This window comes from Bos indicus, chromosome 8 (assembly GCF_029378745.1).
Source record: "Bos indicus isolate NIAB-ARS_2022 breed Sahiwal x Tharparkar chromosome 8, NIAB-ARS_B.indTharparkar_mat_pri_1.0, whole genome shotgun sequence".
NCBI classification, from domain to species: Eukaryota; Metazoa; Chordata; class Mammalia; order Artiodactyla; family Bovidae; genus Bos; species Bos indicus.
In genome coordinates this window covers 5,245,492-5,264,919 of record NC_091767.1, presented here as the reverse complement: position 1 = coordinate 5,264,919, position 19,428 = coordinate 5,245,492, and the positions used below count along the sequence as shown (strand labels likewise).

At 46.0% G+C, this 19,428-nt stretch overlaps 1 protein-coding gene across 1 annotated transcript in view; it reads right to left on the bottom strand.

The window, feature by feature from the left end:
* Positions 1 to 19,428, bottom strand: part of GALNTL6 (polypeptide N-acetylgalactosaminyltransferase like 6) — a 1,502,749-nt gene that overhangs the window by 63,910 nt on the left and 1,419,411 nt on the right. Inside the window, exon 9 of the mRNA XM_019965771.2 lies at positions 9,234 to 9,455. Within this exon, the coding sequence (XP_019821330.1) occupies positions 9,234 to 9,455 (222 nt within the window). The remainder of the gene's footprint in view (positions 1 to 9,233; positions 9,456 to 19,428) is intronic.

Genomic DNA, 19,428 nt, shown 5'->3' with positions numbered 1-19,428 from the left:
CCTTTCTAGGTGCTTGTCCAGCATATCCTGAGGCCCAGCTCAGACCCCCCCTTCTCTGGTGTTAGAAGCCTTTGTCTTCCTGGGGTCCCCGGTGTTTCTTTCTGGACCCCACTAGCAGCAGGTTCTTTTCTTTCCTTTTTTTTTTTTTTTCAGCAAGCTGAGGGAAAGGGAACTGGAAAGCCTGAGTCTCTGTCTTTCCAAGAGGGCATATTTCACAGCACTTCTGAGATGCTGCAGAGAGAGATCTAGGGCAGAGGACGGCCTCGGCTCCTTTGAATTCTGGGCCCCTTACTAGTTGCCTATGGTTTCTTTGCTCTTGTCCTCAGCGTGGAGCCTTTGAGGGAATCTTTGACTTTCACTGGCTCGTTTGCAGCGTTGAGGCTTTTGTTCCTGTTTCGTAAAGGATGGGTTCCTTTTGGGGGTGAATACTTGCTGGTTTCTGAGTTGCAGCTCATAGCACCGTCCACACTCTCCTACTTCTTCCTTACCAACATTCCCTACCATCATTCCTGCTGATCCCACACACCTGCTGCCGCCTGATGTAGCGTTTCCACTAACGCTGCTCCGGGGTTCCTGGTCACCAGTTTTATGTAAGATGACATCCATGTTGTGTGTGGTTTTCTCTCGTGATCTTATATATTTCGTCTGGGCTGTGATTTAACCAAACCATGCTGTTGCCCATTGTTTTTAACATCAGAAATCCCAGTACATTTTAAAACAAGAATATAGTAGAAGTGTTAGCTTTCTGACATCACATCCTATGGTTTTTCATTATTTCCAGTAGAATAGCAGTATTTGATGTTAGGATCTGGAACCAAACTGTTTGCTGCCAACTGGTATGCAATTCCGGCTTAAAAAAAGTGTGGCCAAAGATCTTGAATATGTGTAACCAGTTCTACATTATTTGGGTCTAGAGCAAGACTAAGAAAAATTGACTTGTCCTTCCTGTTTTAGGGATTGTCTAGAAAGTTAAGCTACTCTTGAGATTACCTTGTTAGTTTCTCTTTGTAATGTACCTAATAGATGGGTCACCTTATCTAGACACTGACCAACTAACAGACAGCACATTGGCAATAGAAGCTCAAGAGAAGGGCCTTTCATGTCACCATAAATGGGAGAGATCTAAGAGTTTGTTATTGATGGGATAAAAAGAGAGTTTTAGAAATCTAAAGGTGGTCAAAGTCAATTCCTTGGAATCTACTCAAGTGGATAAAAACCCATAAAGAGATAGTTGTGAGAAAACAAAATGTGCAGAAAGAATGGAGGCTTCAGGCGAGCCCACACACACTGATTTTCCCATCTCTCAACCCAAGACAGGGACAGTTATGTTTCAGACCCCTCACAAAATCTCAGACTGACTGATGACCTTTAAGCTGCAAATGGAAGGGATGACTTATGTCTAAGCAGTGCAGTAACTGCACGTCCTGGAGTTTGGAACAGGGCCAGCCAAGACCTACTGCTAATAGCTCAATTCATAGCAAGCCACTCGGAGGAATATTTGCTCTTGTTCTTAACTACTGTCTGCCTGCAAGTGATAAAACCAGTTCTAAGCCCAATGATGTACCCTGGCATCTGTCTTCATCTCTAGCATGACACTCAGTATTTTCTCAGTGTTCTTCCAGGACCCCGAGAATCTTTCCCAGTGTTTGCCTGTTTTTTTTTTGTTGTTGTTGTTGTTTGTTTGTTTTCCATCAATGTGTGGAAGGTCACTGGACTTTCAAGGCAAGTTAAGGGCAGTTGTTCCCGCAGGGGCCACTCTGAGTTCTCTCCCAGAAGCCAGCTGGGCTTTCTGTGAAAGAATGGGTGGGGAAGGGGTGTTCTTATGTCCCTGGCTGGAGAAATTATATTGATTTTTCCATCTGTGCCAATCTCCTGAGGCTGTGGATTGGAAATTCTGCTATAATAATTGAGTGATCCTCAAATTCTGTTAATTTTATATCATTCTTGAAATGAGAAAGGTACCAATCATTGATAATTCAACACTAAAATGAATTCACAATTAGGCTAACATACACTTAAAACTGCATCTACTCCTGTCACATGGCCCTAAATAGAAAACACAAAGTTTTGTTTGGCATATTTATAGAAAAGAAGAAAAAAAACCTATCTCTGATTCTATTAGGACGTGGATCATATTGCTAATGTGGAGAGATTAGGATGTCCAATTTGCTCAGCAGGTGATATGAAACTAAAATCACATTGATTGGGCTTCCCTGATGCTTCAGTGGTAGAGAATCTGCCTGCAGCGCAGGAGACACAGGTTCAATCCCTGATCTGGAAAGATCCCACATGAATGCAGAGCAGTTAAGCCTGTGCTCTACAGCCCAGGAGCCACAACTACTGAAGCCAGAGCACCCTTGAGCCTTTGCTCCACAAGAGAAACCACCGCTATGAGAAGCCCACACACCACAACTAGAGAATGGGCCCGGCTTGCTGCAACTAGAGAAAAGACTGTGTAGCAACAAAGACCCAGCACAGCCAAAAATGAAACATTAAAAAAAAATCACATTTATCCTGAAACACCAAGTTTGTCTTCAACTGGAGAGAACTGAGAAAGCACACAGTAGATTCTGAAAGGACAATGTACTTCTTTATATAGTCTTAGATTTTTCTCAGCCTGGGTGCAGGGCCCCAGAGAGATGAACTAGCACAGTATGCTGGGATTCTCTCTGCCTGAGAAAATAAACGACAGCTCAAGTTTCATACACTCAGAGAATGACAGGCCATCTCTGAACAGCTGCTCAGTTTACAGATCTGGTTTAGACAGAGAGCAGTTGAATGGTAGGGATGGTACTGGGACGGTTGCCAAGAAAGTAGTAAGACCAGTCCTCTGCAGGTTACTCGGCTGCCAGTGGAGGTTGCGGAGGTGAGAACACTGGCCATGACTCTCCCCAGAGGAGCCAGACCCCGGCTTTCCCCTCTGTCTCAGCAGCCAAGCTTGCATAGAATTTTTTTGAAAGAGACAGCACATATTATCAGATAATGCACCCCTAGTGTCAAGCTTCGTTTCCTGGAAGCTGAATGGAGAAATCTAAAGACCTCATGTACCATGAGAGTATCAGAAGAAAGAGAAAGTGAAAGGAAGCCAAGAGCAGCTGGAGCCGAGCAGGAGAGCTGGAACGACTCCGGGGGCCTGTCTGTGTGAAGATGCCACCACTCAGGGTGACTTGAATCTTGAGCGAGGAGTTTAAATAGCAGCAGAAGGAGTTCGGCATTGAAATAAATTTTTAAAATAAAGGTTTTTTTTTTTTTTTTTTTTTTTTTAAAGTTTTGCACAATGGCAAGATGACAGACGGCTGTGCCAAGACTGGCACATTGAGGACAGCTGGAGGACACCTGAGTGGGAAAGACACGCCTGTCTCTTTTACGTCTTTTAGTCCTTCATGCATGTGAAGATGTGAGATTCTGCACAACTCTTTTTTTTAATAGTGAAGGAGTACTATAAATGGCTATAGTGAATTCATGAATTCTAAGGAGGGGAAGAAATAAGAAGGCGAAACATAATAGGAAATTCTATTTTGTCCATTTAGCATCTTGACATAAAAAAGAGACACTCACTTCCTCTGTGCCTGGTTTAAGAACAGCTTTCTGAATTAAACCCATTCTCACCCAGGTTTCTTCTCTGGCACATCGTGGAAAGTGCATTGCTTCTATCTGAAGAGCACCATGGGATGCTCAACTTACTATATGACTCAGAATCCCATTTATTTTCTCAGGGTGTGTCGCCTCCTCACTCCACCCACTACCCTGGTGACCGGAGGGCAGAATGATGCCTCCATCAGAGGTGACTTTAATCTCTTCTTGCCTTTGGGGTAGGAAGCTGGCAGGGGGAATTTGGAAATTGTTCATACAGAGGATTTTTGCTTTTGGAGGTTTTTCTTCTCCTTAGGATGTCAGAAGAGAAGGTTTCATATCTTGTTGGACTATGGTTTGGAATGTGGACCTGTCAGTCCACTGGAATCAGTCACCTGAGATTCATCACTCATACCATCTCTTCCCGGGCAGGCTTCCCAGAGAGGCGGACTCTGCAGACTGGCCAGGGGGTGGTGTGGAGACCCTTCCCATGCGGTGAGGTGGGTCAGAGTCTGGCTTCCTGTGGGGGCCTGCAAACAGCCGTGCATGCAGAGATGTCAAGGTGTCAGGATCCTCCATTCCTTTGCTGTTTATTCACTTAGTAAGCATTTACTGAGCATATACTAGATGTGAACTGTGGTGTTGGAGAAGACTCTTGAGAGTCCCTTGGACTGCAAGGAGATCCAACCAGTCAATCCTAGAGGAAATCAACCTGAATATTCATTGGAAGGACTGAAGCTGAAGCCCCAGTACTTTGGCCACCTGATGCAAAGAGCCGACTCATTGGAAAAGACCCTGATGCTGGGAAAGATTGAAGGTGGGAGGAGAAGGGGACAACAGAGGAAGAAATGGTTGGATGGCATCACTGACTCAATGGACATGAGTTTGAGCAAGCTCTGGGAGATAGTGAAGGACAGGGAGGCCTGGTGTGCTGTAGTCCATGGGGTCACAAAGAGTCAGACATGACTTAGTGACTGAACAACAAAATATGCCAAATCCTGCTTCTAGCTGCTGAAAGGCAGTCATAACTTAACAAATCAACAGAATCCCTTTGCCCTGGAACTGGCTCTCTAGATAGATGAGAAACACAAGAAATAAGTAGATGGCAGAGCTTGCTGCATAGTGAGGGATGCTGATGAGAAGGGAAGAGCAGGGCAGGGGGTTAGGAGCATATGAGGTGAGCAACCCCATGTGCATTGCTGCATCATGACAGGGGGGACAGTTGGGGGAGGGCCCTTGAGAAGACAGTGCTTTTGAGGAAGTGCCTGAAGGAAGTGAGGGAAGCACCTTGGGGTCTAAGGTGGGGGAACAGCAGGTGACAGGGCCCTAAGGTGGGCTTGTGCCCAGCCTGATGGGGAGCAGCACTGAGGTCCTGGAGAAAGGAAGCTGGGGGCCACCAGGGAGGGATGAGGTTGGAGGGGCACAACAGGGGCCAGGTGATTCCGGTACAGTGAGGACTTTGACCCCGAGAGAGCTGTTGGAAGGTCCTGAGTGAGGCAGTGGCCTGATCTCCCATCTCAGTGGAGAATGAGCCTCAGGAAGGAGGGTGGAAGCGGACGGATGAGCTTGGAGACACACGTGACAACCGGCGGATTCTGTTGTTTATGGTCTGTAATGCACACATCCTTTCCGAGCTGGGTTCCAACGACCAGAGCCTGAAACTGCCTTGGCACTTCATTGTTTACCTGGAGTTGTGTTGGCACGGACAAGCAAGTGGAAGCCGTTCCAAGTACAAGCGAATAAGACAGCAAGCTACCTGCTTCCTGCCACAGGGCGCCCACCAAGGATGCTGTGTTTTTGTTGCTGGAGCTTTGTGGTTCCTTGCTACCACTGCTTTAAAACACACACACACACACACACACACACACACACACACACACAATGTGTGTTTCCCTTTTCACTTTCTTATCAAAACAGCAAGTGACCTATTACATTTATGTAGGAGTGTGGCCCATGCGGAAAATTCAAGTTTATAGGGAATAAAATAGCCTTTTCATATACTGGATTGGGCCCTGCAACAGAAAAGGGACATTGGTGAAAAGTAAAACTGGTGAAATCTGAATAAAGTCTGTAGTTGAGATTCATTTGTACGGATACTAATTGTGTACTCTGTGCTCTGTGCTAAGTCGCTTCAGTTGCGTCTGACTCTTTGTGACGGCATGGACTGCAGCTCTGCCAGGCTCCTCTGTCATGGGATTCTCCAGGCAAGAATACTGGAGTAGGTTGCCATGCCCTCCTCCAGGGGATCTTCCCAACTCAGGGATCGAACCTGCGTCTTTTAACATCTCCAGCTTTGGCAGGTAACGCTTAAACACTAGTGCTGCCTGGGAAGCCCACCAGTACTAATTACTGGGTTTAAATGTGCCGTGGTTAATGTCACAAACATATGATGCTAACATTAGGAGCGGATGAAAGATGTACATCAGCCTTCTGTACCTTCTTTGGCAAATTTTCTGTACATTTAAAATCATTCCAAAATAAAGTAATAAACAAAAGCACCCCACTTAGAGGGAAAAGAAAAACATGAGTGAAAACTTTGAATTTCTTTCAGAGATGAAATGGGTCCACAGATATGTTCTGCACATTTAGAATTTTTACCTACCATTAATACCAGGTCGCTATTATGAATATAGAGCTAGACAATGGTCTTTCCTTTTCATCACTTCATTTCAGTTAAGCTACATTGCAAATATTGGGTTTTCCACGTTATTGAAAAACCCAAACAAACTTCTTGGCTGACCATGGCCTCGCCCCCTGCATTAAATGTCCAGGCATGACTCTTACTCCCCTCTGCTTGGGAAATGGGTGTTTTCCAGTGTGGTTTACACCCACACCCTGTCATTTGTTGGTTTCCCTTCCCTCTGCCTTCCTCCCATCTTGACTCTTCATCCTTGCTGTATGTCACCCCTTCACTGAATAAATGTCACTAAATGTAACTGGTCCTAGAACTACTTTGCCACCGTCTTCTTTTCCTAAACCTAAACATGACCTTTCTTGGTTTGCTGTTCTAAAGCTTTGGGGAAAAAAATTTGCCATTATATTAAAAAAAAAAAAAAAATCTGACATTCTCCATGTCTGATTGTATAGACCAAGAATGATGATCTCAAATGTCTCTAGGGCCCAGGCAAACCATGCAGCAATATGAGACAGTTGAGACTAACAGATAACACTAGATAACCAATGGGAATTTGCTGTGTGATGCTGGGAGCTCAAATCTGGTGCTCTGTGACAACCTAGAGGGGTGGGAGGGAGGTTCTTGAGGGAGGGGACATGTGTATACCTATGGCTGATTCATGTTGATGTACGGCAGAAACCAACACAATACTGTAAAGCAATTAACCTCCCATTAAAGATAAAATTAAAAAAACTCAAAAAAACACCCCAAGACAAAGAGTAATAGATACAGAAACTGGCATCGCCTACCTGGTTGTAAGATGGTTCTCATTTGATTATTCTGGCAAAGTTGTATCTTTTCTAGAACCTCAGGGAAATTTCAAATCTGTTTCCAAGCAAGATGCATTTTTTCCCCCCAAGGTGCTTTATAAATGCAAGTTATTATTTAGTCGGGCAATGTGGGAAAATGTGATCAGTTGCAGTTTAGGTAGTAACGGGAAGGAATAAAAAATTATGACTCCACAGAGGGAGAAGATGGATGAGATTTTAACCCAGCTGTGAATGAACACAGCGATACTGTGAGGTCTTAGAGGATGTTCTTAGTCACTAAGGCAGGACCATTTTTAGATCATTATAGAAAGATGACAGACATAACCTCAACCAAAAAAAAAAAAACCTCGAGGAAGAAACTTACCTACTTTTTGGGTAACAAATTCTTATGTCTTATAATGGGTTAGACATTGCTCTCTCTGGATTGTACCTTAAATTTCTGTGGCTGTAAATTAAGCCCCTGGTAGATAACAAAAAGAATACTAGCAGCATAATATTATTAATATCCCAGGGATGCATTAATGAAATGTTTAAGATGCACTGGAAAGAAAGTGAAAGTGTTAGTCGCTCAGTTATATCTGACTCTTTGCGACCCCATGGACTATAGTCCACTAGGCTCCTCTGTCCATAGAATTCTCCAGGCAAGAATACTGGGTTGCCATTCCTTTCTCCAAAGGATCTTCCCAACCCCAGGATAAAACCTGGGTCTCCCGCATTGCAGGCAGATTCTTTACCATCTGAACTGCAAAGCCCCAAGATGCACTGGATTAAAGACCGAAGTACTCACTGACTTAAGCATCCATGGTCAGGACCACATGATGTAGGAAAAAACATTAGGAGATGGAGCGTGTGGTGCTGGCCTTGGCGCCATCCTTCTTGCGGGTGGTATCCCAGGTCTATAGGCAACCACATATCTTTGGGCCTCTCAGCAAAACAAGCAGCACGCAGGTGACTCCCTGAAGGAGTTTCCCCAGGGAGCCTGGGCTCATCCCAGGACACCCCCCCACCTCCCCTCCCCCCCACCCCTCCTTGCCACATGCAGGCCTCTCCTGTTTTCAGAGCTCCGCGAAGTCACAGACGCTAAGCAGGCAGAGACACGTTCTCCCCACACCACGAAGCCAAGGACAACGATGGGAAGGCTCCTCCATGAGGCGAGACAGTCCACACCTGGCTTCCGAAAGCCCAGAGCCTTGGAATGGCGAGAACGTCCTGCCCAGTCCGCTGCCATGAGCAGATGAGACCACGGCTAAATCCACACCATTCCATTTGAATCCCTGCTCTAGCATGCTCTTTCCTAAGGGAACGAGCAGGGCTGAATGGAACTGAACCCGTCACAAGAGTCCTTTACATGCCCAAAGGTACGTGCTTTGGATTTGCCAACGGAGGCTTTCCAGCTGTTTCCATTTTAGATCACGAAATAAAATTAAAAAGCAGCACTCGGAGCTGGGAAGCTTAGTCCTTATTTAAGGAGCCAATGGGGCTTCCCTGGTGACTCAGCTGGTAAAGAACCCACCTGGCAATGTGGGAGACACAAGAAAGGCTGGTTCAGTGCCTTAGTCAGGAAGACCCCCTGGAGAAGGAAATGACAACCCACTCTAGTATTCTTGCCTGGGAAATCCCATGGACAGAGGAGCCTGGCAGGCTACAGTCTAGATGGTTGCAAGAAGTTGGACACGACTGAGTAACCAAACCGCCACCAAGGAACCGATGAGGTTCCACACGTGCCTCTGTGCTGGGTATTCTGGAAAAGTCTGTCCTTGTGATTCTGCCTGGCATACCTGGTTAGGAAGCTGCCAAGCCCCTGGACACCTTATCCTTGCTCTGACAAATAGCAGTCAGGCTGTGTGAGGAGGGGGGAGGGATTTTATCTTGGACATCACGGCACGTTTATGTACACAGCAGCACCAGAGACATTTTCATTCTCTGCCAGCTCTTATGGCACTTTCACAAATCTCAAATCAAAATATTTTCCAGGTGCGCTAAAAAAAATCAATTTTCAGAGTCAACAGTGGCCAACGGCTCCAGGGGTGAGCTCACTGTCCTACCCCAGCAGCTCCTAGAGAGGCTGAACAGATGCTTATCAGAGATGGTTTCAGCCAACCTTTACTGACTGCTGGGCAAGGGAGCAGAGGGCTTCAGCAGCCCCCATCTGGGGACGGGGCGTGGGGGATAAATTCTTTGTTTTTCACAGGGGGCTGGAGAGCCGGGCGCCTCACCTCACCCCAGGCCGCAGGCGGGGGCTCCACTGGAGGGTAGTACTTGGGCACGTCCCAGGCCACGGCTGCCATGAACCACTTGAAGTCCTTGCACTTGAGCTGTCTGCGCAGCTCCTTCTGCGCTGAGAGGTCCCCAGTGGACAGGTGCCGGTACTCCGGGCGCCGCTGGTAAATGTACTCGGCGAACTCGTCCATCCAGGTCTCTGCCACCCGCTTCAGGTTCTGCACAGGACAGAAGAGCATCAGTGACTGGCCCATGTCCGCCACGGTGCATCTCAGTTGCCCTCGAAATGGGGAAAAAAAAAAAAAAGGAATTAGACAACCTCAGGCAGCTCTGGTGGTGAGTTTTCCTCACTGCCAGAGGTGTGAGACAGTTAGCCTGAGGCCACGCGTGCATTTCTGCTTCTGGCATGGGGTTCGACTGCCAATTAGCCCAAATAAATGAGACAGAGTGAAACACCCCGCGGACAAGCTGATCAGCGTTCTCATTCCTGCTGTTACTGCCCAATGATGAATTCTTTATTTTTCACCCAGAATTGTAGGAGTTGGAGCTGGAGGTAACAATGTTGCTCTTAGGCATCTGATTGCTTAAACTGGTTCAGGGATCAATGAGGGATCTTGGCAAGAGTGAGGAAGAACCGGCTGTTGTTTTCCCAGTCACAGTGAGAGAGCCCAGCAGGACTGAAACAAAGACCTTGTGTTCTGATGGTGTTTTGTGCCACCTGGAAGCCCAGGGAAACTCGTAATTCACGGCACAGTGAAGTTGGCTAAGGAGGCACCAAGGGGCCTTTGCAGGTGGAGCCGTGGGGGCAGAGAGCAAGGAGGCCGGCCCCTTAGAGGAAGGAGCATGGAGGCTCAGGGTAGGAGGCTCTGCGTGTTTGCCAGTTTTGAGGTTCAACAGGAAACATCTATGCTCTGGGTCTCAGATTCCTCGCCTGAAAAAGGGACATAGAGTCATCTGTCCCTCCATCATGGGAGTGGTTTCAGGATTAAGTAACACCTGGGTTTCAGTATTCTCCCCTGGGAAATCCCATGGACAGAGGAGCCTGGTGGGCTGCAGTCCATGGGCTCACAAAAGAGTCTGAGCGGGTAACACTTTCACTTTTAGCTTGCCTTATTTTAAACACCCAACTGGTGTGAATATTGACTGTTTCCAGCTTTTCATTTGCACTGAGAAGATAAAATGAGCAGAAAGGCTGGGAACTCCACTAAGACCCAGAGACAAGTGACTCAAGTAACTAGGAATGTTTAGGAAAATTGTTTATCTTAAAAATTGCTACACTGTCCTAAATGAGACTATTCCTAATGGAATTGTACCTTTTTTTTGTTTTGTTTTCTCAGTATGCACACCTCCAGCCTTCCTGGAGGGCCTCTCCCATCTGACTTTGTTCCACTTGCCAACTCATCCTCCCTGGTCTCCTTGGTTAGCATGGGTAGGGCTCAGTTAAGTCAGCAAGAGACAGAGAAGACATGATGCCATAAAGACTACTCTGATTTCTTTTTTTTTTAAGGTTTTTTTTTGTTTTTTTTAGATGGACCATTTTTAAGGTCTTTATTGAATTTGTTACAATATTACTTGTTTTATGTTTTTTGTTCATGAGGCATGTGGGCTCTTAACTCCCTGAAAGGAGTCACTGTTAGTTGCTCAGTCTTGTCTGACTCTTTGCCACCCCCATGGACTAGGTAGCCCATCAGGCTCTTCTGTCCATGGGATTCTCCAGGCAAGAAAACTGAAGTGGGTAGCCATTCCCTTCTGCAGGGGATCTTCCTGACCCAGGGATCAAACCAGGATCTCCTGCATTGTAGGCGGATTCTTTATCACTGAGCCACCAGGGAAGCCCCTTCACTCCCTGATCAGGGAGCAGACCTTCACCTCCTACATTGAAAGGTGAAGTCTTAACCACTGGACCACCAGGGAAGTCCCAGGACTACTTTGATTTCTTGGTTGCCTCTGTGTTCCTTTCTAAGATTCCTGGCATGGAGGGCTTAAGAATTTCTCTCTGAGGGGTTATTATTTGCTATCATTGTGCTGCTTGCCACCTCATCAGCATTGCCTGGTCAAGAACATTTTCTTCTCCTCTGACTTCAGTTTACTTTGACAAATGATCAGAGTCAACATTATTTTATAATAGTCTAACCCACTCCAGTATTCTTGCCTAGAAAATCCCATGGACAGAGGGGCCCAGCAGGTTACAGTCTATGGGGTCACAAAGTGTCAGACACGACTGAACGACTGAACATGCATGTGCACACACACACACACACACACGCACGCACGCACACATGCACACACACATGCATGTACACGCGCACACACGCACGCACGCATGCACATGTGCACACGGCCCTCACCACGGACTCTGAACTGCCTGATTTGTGAGGAGGCTCCTGCTGTGTTCTGGGACCAGGAAGCACAGGCACACGTGATACCCAAGTATGAGTCTTCAGTGTCACCTTGCCATTTACCATTCATTCTGACAAATGTTCTGCCTGAAATGCATTCTATTTTCATTTGTCCTTGGACAAGCAATTTTTATGATTAGCAACAAAGGCTCACAGATAGGATGGAAAAAAATCAGTTGGTAATATTAAAACTTTATTTATATTCGACTTTGATTTTTGGCTGTAGTTTCATTCTTTCTCCTAAACTTCAATTATTATGTAAATTGAAAATATTTAATTTTTACCTACTTTGTGCTTCTCAGATAAACAAGTATGAATAAAGGCAAGAAAATAGCAAAGAGCAGAGATGAAGAGGTAAATTACCCAGGAGTAACAAGGAAATGTTATGCATGCGTGCTCTGCTGCTGCTGCTGCTAAGTCGCTTCAGTAGTGTCCGACTCTGTGCAACCCCATAGACGGCAGCCCACCAGGCTCCCCCGTCCCTGGGGGAGCAAGAACACCCAGGCAAGAACACTGGAGTGGGTTGCCATTTCCTTCTCCAATGCATGAAAGTGAAAAAATAAAGTGAAGTCACTTAGTCATGTCAGACTCCTAGTGACCTCATGGACTGCAGCTTACCAGGCCCCTCCATCCAGGCAAGAGTACTGGAGTGGGTTGCCATTGCCTCCGCCAGGGGATCTTCCCAACCCAGGAATCAAACCTCTATCCCCTGCGTCTCCTGCGTTGCTGGTGGACTCTTTACCACTGAGCCTCCTAGGAAGCCCTTTTATTAAGTGGATGCATGCCTTAGAAATTCTGATAGCTTGCAACACAGATGTGTCACTAAGTAATCTGTTTGACTTGGGTAAATAAACACTTTTAGACTACAGATTCTGTGAAGTTAGGGGTAGATAGTGTTTTTGTTTTAAATTAAAAGGCCCTGGCATGCTGCGATTCATGGGGTCATAAAGAGTCGGACACGACTGAGTGACTGAACTGAACTGAACTGAGTACATGTGTGTGCTCGTCTGAGCTTGCTAACTGTGGAGTTATTAAAAGACCATTTATAAAATGAACATGAGTAAACTCCTAGCTCATGCATATATCTGTTGATAAAGGCACTGAAATAGAAACAGTAGTTTAAAAAGCACTACTGCTAAAGGGTTTGCTGCTTTGGGTTTTTGAAATAGAAATAGGAATTCTTGTGAAAACTCTAAGAGGAATTGACCAGTTATATGCGTTCAATTGGGAATGGCTGTAAGGGTCAGGATGAACGTTTGCCAGAAACAGCAGCACAAATAGTGAAAGAGGCAGGCGATGGCAGGTTGGAAGATGGTCCACAACCTCAGGGAGGCTGCAGGCTCACTGACCTTGGAACCAGGCAGGTTGCTTTGGCATTATCACATCCTTTTCAAATGGAAATACTTGGTTGCAGATTAGGTTTGCTGCTTTCCCAAGCACTCCAAAGAAAGCCAGGAGACCATGGACATACTCCAGGGATAAGGTCAAATCATTGAGCCCTTTTTGGTTGCCTTTTCAGGAGATGGGAAAAGAGAACCAGCACAATAATTGCAAAAACTAATTGCCAGTGTCTCTCTAGCAATGAGTGTTATGTAACCATTTAGACAAACATATGAATCCTGACTGTTCTCTAATGTTCCGATGACTCATCAGACAGCCTCCACTGGAGACGCTCTGTTCTGAGTGCAGTTTTCCATCAGGAGGAAACTTTCTGAAGTGTCAACTATTGTAGTCAAGGAGCAGTCTAGAACAGTCCAGGTGACAGGTGAAATCATGTTGTTCTGAAGGCGTCATTCTGAAAATAACAAGACGCCATGTGACTCTTACACTGTCGTTTTGAATTTGTAGTTAGTTTTGGGGAAAAGATTGGACCCTCAGCTGAGGAATATTTTAAGCAGTTGCAAGAAGCATTACATTGGCCTTTCATAGATTGTGGAATAAGTTCACCCACTATAGAAAATGGAATAATCACGTACACATTTGAGCTCATCAGAATATTTGCATAGAAGCACATGTATTTAGGGGCTTCCCTGGTGGTGGCACAGTGGTAAAGAATCCACCTGCCAATGCAGGAGATGCAAGAGACAGGGGTTCAATCCCTGGGTAGGGAAGTTGCCCTGGAGGAGGGCATGGCAACCCATGTTAGTATTCTTGCCTGTGGAGAACCCCATAGACAGAGGAGCCTGGTAGACTATAGTCCATGGAGTCCACAGAGTCAGACACAGGTGGGTGCACACACACACACACCTACTTTCAAACACATGGAGGTGATGGAGTAGCAGCAGAGCGGTATTTCTCACTTAACACCGCTGGGAACACATGGACAGAATGGTGAAACTGACATCCCCAAATACATCTTGCCCGAGATGGTAATGAAGAGAATAGGGAATCAGTCTGAGTGGGCCCATCTGTCCTGAGATTACATAAGCATTGGTGGTGGTGCTAAGATGTTAAAAATTAGTTATAAACAGGAAGAAGGAGGACAGTATGGACACTGGGCGATCTATGCATGCCATCATTCTTTCCCAAACTATCAGGAGTTGGATGTAAAGGTTGCTTATATATGTGGGGCCACAATGATGTTGGGAAAGATTGAGGGCAGGAGGAGAAGGGGGCAACAGAGGTTGAGATGGCTGGATGGCATCACAGACTCAATGGATATGAGCCTGAGCAAATTCTTGGAGATAGTGAAGGACCGGGAAACCTCGTGTGCTGCAGTCCCTGGGGCTGCAAAGAGTCAGACTGAACAACAACAAGGTGTTAGGTGGGATTCCTGGTTTTTGAGACGTAAGTGAAATTGCGTTAATGTATTCCTGTCTTAGAAATTTGCATGGCTTCCCAGGTAAGCCAGTTTACACGTTCGTCCTTCACTTGGATGTCCTGTCTGGGATCCCTCCTTCCTTCCCTGGTGGCGTCCTGCCCAGGCTTGCTCTCTGCCCTGGCCATGTGAGCTTCGTGGGTCCACATGCACTGTTCCTCACCTCTCAGACATGTATCTGACAGATAGCGGTTCTAGACTTGGGAGATGTGAGGGAGAGGCAGGCACGTAGCTGCCAATAGTAGGTTGGAAGCTTGGGCTTGTTTCATATTCTTTTTGTTTTAAAAAATACACATATTTGTTTATTTGGCTGGAATTGGTCTTAGTTGCTGCGTGTGGGATCTAGTTCCCTGACCAGAGGTTAAACCCAGTCCCCCTTCAGTGGGAGCATGGTCTTAGCCACTGGGCCACCAGGGAAGTCCCTTCCTCCATATGCTTTAGCTCCTATAGAGAATTTCGTCCCGGACAAGATTTCCTCCCTGTCCTTTGCCCTCCTGACATGCTGTTTTCAAAACTTTCCTCGTGTCTCCTTTGCAGACAGAATATGGCATTTCTTCCTACTTTTATTACTGAGCATGTCAGCTTTCTCACTGTCTGTCTTGGTCTGTTCTGGCCTGATGCTGAGGTTTCCCTTTCCAGAACCAACACGTCCTTTCTAGGTGTTTTGTCTAACAAAGGTCCTTCCCCCACAAGAAGTCACACGGCCAGCTCTTGAATTACGCCCCCCTTACTTTTGGTTCTGTAAAGAGTTGGCTGTCCATCATCGAAGACATTCCACAGCAGGTCCCTAACTGTCCTCCCCAGTTTTATTCTCCTGCCTGGAACTCTGCTCAGGAGAGCTGCTCTGGCCCTTGCCCCTGTCTTTAATTAAACAAGGAGGCCCCTGTCCAGAGGTGGCTCTGATGCCTCAGTGGTCTGTGTGAGCCAACTGAAATGTGGCCTGTAAACGCCTCCAGTTTACAGAATCAACGCCTAATCAACGTGTGCGCACCGCGAACAACCAACCAGCTTTCAGCTATCACCCATCAGATTCTTCCTCTGCTTCCGCTGTTTCTCTGCCCCGTTTAAGTCTTTCCCCAGCTCCAGGGGGTGGACCCCTCCTAACCCCTTCCCATCTGGCGCTGCTTGATTGGAACTGATTTTTGCTCAGCTAAACTCTGAAAATTTGTTAATTCTTTGGCTATGCTGGGTCTTTGTTGCTGCGTGGACTTTTCCCTAGTTGCAGTGCACAGGCCTCTCGTTGCAGTGGCTTCTCTTGTTGCGGAAGACAGGCCGTAGGGCACACAGGGGTTCAGTGGTTGCGGCTCCCGGGCCCTAGAGCACAGGTTCGGTGGTTGTGGCTCATGGGCTTATTTGCTTCTCTGTGTGTGGAATCTTCCTGGATCAGGTATCAATCCCATGTCTCCTGCATTGGCAGGCAGATTGTTTACCCCTGATCCACCAGGGAAGCCCTTAGATAAACTCTTAAACATTTTAATTTATCTCAGTTTCTCTTTTTACACACAGAAACTGCTAATACTAAAAAATGTGTCTGGAATTCAGATTTCACCAGGCACTTTGTGTTTTTGTTGGCAACCCTCCTCTTGATACTCATAATCTGCATGTACTGTGTACTCTGTGAATGTTTTTAAGTTGATTATGTGGTGGTGTCTGCAGAGTCTGGCATGTCTTGATGCTGTTGCCGGTACATAGTGAATGCTTTGCTTCCATGGAAGTTATTCTAGAGAGACTCCGAGTTCTCTCCAAGAGAAGCCTGCGATCACATAGCGGTAATCTGAATGTGCTTCCCAGTCCCACTGCTTTTCTGATGTGGGTCGGGGTGGGGTCCTGCTGGCCCTCTGTCAGTGGCTTCAGATAACAGCAGTGGGCTAGGAGGGTCCCCTGTAGAAGGGAACAGCTACCCACTCCATGAAAACCTCTGGGACCCACTTTGAATGGGTGGGCCCCCTCCCCCATTGCCCCCTTGTCCACAGCACACTCAGAGCTAGCATGGAGCCCAACCCTGAGGTCCAGAGACAGAGACCTCCACCTACTTATTTTTCAGACTCAAGTTAACCAACAAGTTAATTCAGCTTAGCCATGTGGCGCCCTCACCTCTCGCTGCCAATTAGCACTGCCATTGTCTGAAAGCGAAAGTCGCTCAGCCGTGTCCCATGCTTTGTGACCCCGTGGACTGTAGTCTGCCAGGCTCCTCTGTCCAGGGGATTCTCCAGACCAGAATACTGGAGTGGGTTGCCATTTCCTTCTCATACTTGTTGAATGACAATGTGAAATAAAATCTGTTATTTTGAGCACCTTCTGTGCATACAGCATTAAGAGTCTGCACGTTTTTTATGTCACCCCAATGGTTCCTTGTGTAACAACACGCCCCCCTATTCAACACAAAGTGCTGTTCATCTCTTCCTTCTCTGTGTTGCTCAAATATTTATTTTTAAAAATATTTATTTGGTTACACTGGGTCTTTTGGGGTCTGATGGCTCAGATGGTAAAAAAAATCCGCCTGCAATGCAGGAGGCCCAGGTTTGATCCCTGGGTTGGGAAGATCCCCTGGAGAAGGGAATGGCAACCCACTCCAGTGTTCTTGCCTGGGGAATCCTTTGGAGTCCATGGGATCACAGGGTGTTGGACACGACTGACAGAATAACACTTTTCACTTTCAATGGGCCTTTAGTTGTGGCATGTGGGATCTAGTTCCCTGACCAAGGGTCAAACCTGGGCCCCCTGCATTGGGAACATGGGGTTTTAGCCTCTGGACCACCAGGGAGGTCCCTGTTCAAATATTTATTAACTCACTTAACACAGTCAGCCCTGTATTAGAGGTCTTTAGAATTCAAGTCTTGTTTTTGGTGTGTTCTCCAGGACTACGTCTTTCCTTAATTCTAATGCTCATCAGGTCTTGGAATTGATATTTTCAGAGGAACACTTAATCACGTTGCAATCTCAGTTCATAAGAACGGATTTCACCTTTGACTGATCATTTTCATTGTGAGGCATGAGGAAAGTAGATATTTCTGTTACACCTGCTGCTTCACCAAATGCCATAAGTCTATCCACTAATTATTATTATTATTATTATTTGCCAGCAACAGTTCAGACCCTATGGCTCCCTCATCCTGAAAACTTGATCCCTATTCAGTTTCTGAACATACCAAGTGGGGGCTGATTATTTCCCTGGCTGAGAAGCTGACCCACACATGTGAGTTACCTGGGCCACCTGACTGCAGCTGCTCGTTTCTTTATGGTGGTGCAATCCTGTGTGCCCACTGGTGGGACTCCCGCTGCACAGGCTGCGCTAGTGTCCATGTTAATCTATTGTATTATGGCGGGCTTAGTAATAGGTTTCTCTATCACTTGTTATTTTTTCCCAGTGATTTTTCCCAGAAACTGCTGGGTAGCCAGCAAAGCCAGCCTCACCCAGAGTTTATTTGTCACAGTCACTCCTCCAGCAAGGAACCACATCACTCTTCCAGAACGTTAAAAATTCTACTTAGATTTAAAGGCGTTTTTTTCCTCCCCTTTGAAGCCTAAAACACTTCAGTAGCTTCCGCGTCCCGCCCCAAAACCCTCTTATCATTGATGATGTGATAAATGTCATCATGGCTGCAGCTCAGAAGAGGATCTCTTTACAAGAGCCTCAACTCACTACAATTATTTAGCCCAGCGCTATTTTTCCTCTGATCTAAAGACTTCTTTGAAGTCGGTGGGACGCCTCCAGCATAAGGAGAGGATGGTTAATCCAGTCCTCAAAAAGAGACTTTTCCGACAGGCAGTTTCCTCTCTTTTCTTTACTAAGCCTGCATGAGCTGTTTGCAAGTGATTGCCTTCTCTTGACTGTTTTGATATAATTTAATTATACCTCTATTGTGATTTTTGGCTGAATATTTTGGATTATATGTTTCTGATAGCATTTAATATGGCCTTTAGATATAGAACAAACAACTCTCCAAATTGTTTAGCCGCCTACCTTATTAAAAATGCATGTAAACCTAATTGAAAATAGTTTTGTTGAGGAATAATTGATAGGCAATAAATTACTCATATTTTAAATTTTATTATTGTTTTTTAAATTATTTATTTATTGGCTGTTCTGGGTCTCTGTTGCTATGTGGACTTTTCTCTAGTCATGTTGAGTGGTGGCTCCTCTCTGGTTGCAGTGCATGGGCTTCTCATTGAGCCGGTTTCTCTTGCTGTGGCTCATGGGCTCTAGAGCACAGGCTCAGCAGTTGTGTGGTACATGGACTTAGTTGCTCAGTGGAAGGTGGGATCTTCCTGGACCAGGGGTCGAACCCATGTCTCTTGCATTGACAAGCGAATACTTTACTGTTGAGCCACCAGAGAAGCCCTAACTTTATTATTATTTAAAAAATTTATTTATTTATTTTGGCCACACCAGACAGGGATGCTAGTTCCCTGACCAGGGATTGAACCCATGCCCCCTGCAGTGGAAGCATGGGGTCTTAACCACTGGGTCTCCAGGGACATCCCAGCTACTCATATTTAAAGTGTACAGTTGACATGTGTGTTCCTGAAACCATCATTGCAAGCAAGATAATGAATATACCTATCACCTTCAATCATTTCCATATGTCACTTTAAAATCTCCCCATCTCCTTTCTTAAGTGCTTCTTCCATCCCCAGGCAACCACCGATCTATTTGAAAATTTTAAATTAAGCCTTCATGTCTGTAAAACGGTTTTAGGTTCACAGCAAAGTTGGGGGGCAGGGACAAAGATTTCCCACTTATCCCTGGCCCCCTCCCGTGCACAGCCTCCCCCACTATCCACACTCCCGCAGAGTGGGTTGTGTGTTACAGTGACACCCGATAAGCATGCAAAGTCCACAGCTTACATTGTGATGTTGTACACTGACCTACTTTTTGTCACCATAATTTAGTTTGCATTGTCTACGCTTTTAAATATAATGATAAAATGTGTGCTCTTTTTGTCTGGCTTCTTTCACTATGTGTAATTATTT